This window comes from Echinops telfairi, unplaced genomic scaffold (genome assembly GCF_000313985.2).
Source record: "Echinops telfairi isolate 266 unplaced genomic scaffold, ASM31398v2 ScPeMD7_8;HRSCAF=38, whole genome shotgun sequence".
Lineage (NCBI taxonomy): Eukaryota > Metazoa > Chordata > Mammalia > Afrosoricida > Tenrecidae > Echinops > Echinops telfairi.
In genome coordinates this window covers 585,996-590,520 of record NW_022103905.1, presented here as the reverse complement: position 1 = coordinate 590,520, position 4,525 = coordinate 585,996, and the positions used below count along the sequence as shown (strand labels likewise).

Here is a 4,525-nt window from a genome sequence, read left to right as displayed (position 1 = left end):
AGCTTGCGCTCAAGAGAAAGAAAGAGGAAAGGACTGGGCTTTGCAGATCTTGGATCTCTTTATAGATCCATGTGAGGGGAGGGGAAAGGAGCCTTGGTGGTGTAGTGGTTACACGTTGGGTTGCAACCAGCAAGATCAGCAGTTCGAAACCACCCGCCGCTCCTCAGGAGAAAGACAAGGCTTTCTACTCCCCTAAAAATACCCCAAAGGGGCAGTTCTAGTCTGTCCTGTAGGGCGGCTAGGAGTTGGAATTGACTTGATGGCAGTGAGTTTGGTTTGGTTGTGAAGGGGAGGGGAGAAGCCAGGAGGCCTGTCCTGCTGAAGTTCCCACCATGTGGATGGGTCATACCTTTCCCCCAACACCTGTCCTCAGTGCTGGTGGCCAAGAGGTCCTCAGTCTCCCAGAAGCTCTCTTCCAGAGGTCATGCTGTACTGCCCCAATGTAGCATGTCAAGAAATTTGGGCTTCATTGAACAATACTGCTTGATGTGATTAAATTATAGAAGGAGGATATGATATCTGTATTTGCTCCCAATAAAATGGCTTTGGGGTGAAAAAGAAAATTGGGCCTAACAATTGGTTGGAATCAGATTAATTGACCTGGGGATGGATGCATGATGAGGTGAGGGGAAGGCCATGCCGGGACACTGGTAAGAATGGGAGAAGAGATTGTAAATTATCTTGGGGACAGTTTGGCTGGACACTATTTTCTTTTGAGAGAGAGTGATTGAAGGTGCAATGTGTTATCTTAAGGAGAATTATAGTTGGCTATGCATTTGTTATCTTCCTTTGTCATCATCATCACCATCACCATCATTCTAATTGTAAAAATAACACTTGATTGGTGACGAAAAGTTTAGACTGATTTTCAATGATTCTGTACCTAAGAGAGTTGCTCTTCTTACCAACTGGGGTCTTAAAAAAGTTTGTGAGTGGCCTTTGAAGGTACAACCGCTGGTCTCTCCCACTTCAGGAGGGAAGAAGAGTGATGAAAATCAAAAGATACAGGGAAACAATTCATCCAGTGGACTCAGGGGCCACACAAACCTCAGTCTCCACAACCTGAGACCAGAAGAACTAGATGCTCTCAAAGGGGTCACATCTCAAGGTCCTGGATCGAGTGGGGAAAACATGTGGAACACAACCCCAAATCATGAAGGAGCTCAGGTTTACTGGTTAGCTAGAGACTGGTGGAACCCCCAAGACTATGGCCCTCAGTCACCTTTACACGTGGAACGGAACTCTCCTCGGTGGTTCTAATTTCAGCCAAACAAAGGACAAAGTTAGACAGGGAACAAAAAAACACTAGTGAGGCACACTGGACGTAGAATAACCAACCATTTGAAGTGGAAAGGCGCAGCATTGACCCAAGGACAAGCTTCCTTCAGAAGGGTTAGGAAAGAAAGAGGAATAGAAGTAGGAAATAAAATAGAAATAGAAATAGAAGAGTTTTTTAAAAATGCTCCCCTAAAGGCACATTTAGGGGTGCCATTAGGGATTATTTAGCCAGGTGCAAAGCCCCAGATCTCTAGGGTGAGGGGGGTGGCACAGGGAAGTTTACAAAGGCTGTGGCACACTTACCTAGAAGGTGGGCCTTTCTAATACAGTTTCACAGGGGCCTGTCAGCTGAAGAGCACTCCCTAGTTCTCCTGTTTCTTCCTCCCAATCCACTGAGACCTTGGTTTTGGCATTGATCCACCCCTAATCTCTGGCAGACCTAGGGACTCCATTCTCAGCTCTACTGGGGTTGATCTGATGACCCACGCAGTCTAGACAGTACAAGAGACTCACTGATATATCAGGCAGAATTTGCCTTTAGGAGACACCATGATGGAGTGAACACATCATCACTTTGGATTCAAGTATACCTGGGTTCAAATGGAGACCCCACTTATTATCCCTTGGGCCTCAGTTTTCTCTTCTATAAAATGTTTACATTTCTCTGATGACCTAGTGGGTTACGTGTTGCGTTAACTACTGGGTGAGCAGCTTGAAGCCCCATCTGCTCCAAAAGAGAAAGATGAGGCTTTCAACTCCCTTAGAGTGCTACCGACTCGTGAACCCCCAGGGGCAGTTCCCTGTTCTACAGGTTTGCCATGAGTTGGAGCAGACTTGATGACAATGGGTTGTTCTGGTGAGGATCAACTAAATCAGTGTCTCCATTTCCTTCCCTTAGGGTAATTATGGCTAAATATCTTAATAAATATTGTGCATGGTGCTGAGCACCTTATCTAGATGATCTTGTTGAACTCTGACAATAGCCCTTGGAGGTAAGTTCTTATTGTTATCTCCATTTGTAGCCGAAGAAACTGAGGCTTGAAGAAGGATGCCTGCGAGGTCACAGAGCTGACACTAGTGCACATGAGACGTGAACCCAGGAGCCTTCCTGAGCCCCACTTCTTAGCCAGCCAGGGAGCCAGTTTTCCCAAGGGTGAAGGCCGGGCTTGCTGGAGACTCATTTGCATGCGTCAGGCCACACTCGCCTTGGTGGATTCTGAGCAGATGACAGTGACAGCCAGAGTGACAACTGCCCCAAGTGAGTGTTGTCCTCGGTGAGTTGGGTCACTTTCATTTCTTGCTCTCCTTTGTCTGCAAGTGTAAGGGGGGCAGGAGGGGGATGTGCAAGCGGGGCAGGAGGGGGATGGGGGCAGTGAATGGGCATGTCTGGTTGGTTGGGGGTGTCCACTACAGCCTGAGGCTGTCTCCTAAAAGTGATCACTCTTGTCCCATGTCTGTCTGACTCCTTGGATCCACGCTTGTATAGATGCTCCTTTTTTTCTGATCTATGTAGCTGTCTCCCCAAGCCCTGGCTCAGGGTCCGGCCCTAGTAGATGCTCACTCAATGCTTCTTGAATTAAGAACCAGAGTCCGGCGGGTGGCGTGATCAGAAAAGGGCGCTGAGGGCATGTGGATTTCTCTTCTGGTAGATCAAGCTCTTGGCTTTTCCACGTCCTCTAGCTGCTTTGTGGCAGAAAGACCTGGCCATTTGTTCCTGTAAAGGTAACAGCCAGAGGTCCCTGTGGGGCAGCCCTCCTCTGTCACCTGGGGACGCTGTGCGTCAGAATGGACGTTGGCACTACACAACAACTGCTGTTTCACAGTGTGTGAAACCCAGAGGCTAGAGGAGTTACCTGTGTGAGAAGGGGGTGCTCCTAGGGCTCTGTCCCGCCTCTTGGCCTGCCTTTCCTTCCTCCTTGGTGAGGTGAGGCAGGTCCATGGACAGAAAAACACTGATGGTGAGGGTCCCTGAGATTCCTAACAGCCTATGCCCCAAAGGCCAGTCTTTGTCTGCCCCCCTCGTCTTTGTGTGTTCTGGCAAACCACCAGCCCCGCTACGGGCAAAACCAAGAGAGAACATCGTGATTTCAGCCAAAGGGGCGGTCGGAACCTCACCAAGGTCCGAGATCTTTTCAAAGCGAGCGAACAAGGGTATTTCAGAAATAGATGACAGATTAATTAGTTCAAAAGAGAGACAGTGAGAGAGAGAATGAGAATGAGAACCAGCACTGTGTCGGCGAGGAGGGCCTTGTCCATTTTGCCAGGATGTGGCGATGGGCACCCAGCCTCCCTCCCTCTGCTGCCGCTCCACACTTGAGGCTCAGCCTGCAAAGCCATGGCCATGGCTCTTCCCCAGCGGACCCGGGCACAGCTCAGAGACCCGGGAGGGGGGTGGAGGGAGGGCGTCTTTGGGGGTAACCCCCCAGCCAGCAGCCGGTCCCCTACTCACCGGAGGCCTCTTCCAGACGAACCGGATGGGGAACTTCTGGCTGTAGAAGAGAGAGGTCTCATCCGGCGGGAACTCGGGATCCACATAGAGCACTTTCTTTTCCAGGCATTTCTTGTGAAGCTGCTCGAATGTCTTCTCTTTCACCCCAATAACAGGGAAATTGCGGCTGAGGATGGCGGAGTAGATGCCGCTCGGGCTTCCACCCCCGGCCTCGGTGCTGCTGCCCGGGACTGGGGTGGGCACTGGCCCCGGGGACTTGGGCTCAGCCCCCGTCCGTGGGGCCACAGACGCGCTGATGACGGTGGGCATGGCAGGCCACTCGGGAAGGAAAGCGTTGTTGTTGTTGTTGTTGTTGTTTCTTTTACAGAAAACCAGACGGCAGGAAGCCACCGCACAGGGGAAGTTGGAGCGATTCTGTCATCTGAGAGGAAAATGTCCACATCCGAGGCCCGCCGGCGGCCGTCTGTCTGTCCGGCTCACTCGCATCCAGCGAAGCACGGAGCGTGAGCCCGGAGCCGCCACTTCTGCCCCGGGAAAGGGCACCGCAGATTTGGGAGGCCGGTGTGACCTGTGGGGGGGCATGCCAGGGGAGTTGGGTTTCGTGGCCTGAAGACACTTGCGCCAGGCAAACTAAAAATAGACCCGGAGGGGGACTAGCTGCGCGGGGACCGGGGAGGGCCCGGCACTGCCCTTGGCTCTGGGAGCAAACGAGGGGGGAAGGTCCACCGCACCCTGAAAATCGGCCGAGAGCTGCGGGGGCAGTTCCCGGTGGGCAGGTGGACAGTCTGTCAGGTAACA

General features: G+C 51.8%; 1 protein-coding gene across 3 annotated transcripts in view; it reads right to left on the bottom strand.

Annotated features, from left to right (window-relative positions):
- The window catches only part of CAPN3 (calpain 3), a 55,289-nt gene extending 51,025 nt beyond the window's left edge, over window positions 1-4,264 (bottom strand). The window contains exon 1 of one of the 3 annotated variants that reach the window (XR_006679741.1): window positions 3,728-4,264. Coding sequence is in view for 2 of the 3 variants with exons in the window: in XM_045286504.1 (XP_045142439.1) it covers window positions 3,728-4,036 (309 nt within the window). In the remaining variant the exon portion in view is untranslated. The remainder of the gene's footprint in view (window positions 1-3,727) is intronic. The other 2 variants (XM_045286504.1, XM_004709372.2) reach the window with 2 other exon arrangements.
- Between the last annotated feature and the right edge of the window lie 261 nt (window positions 4,265-4,525).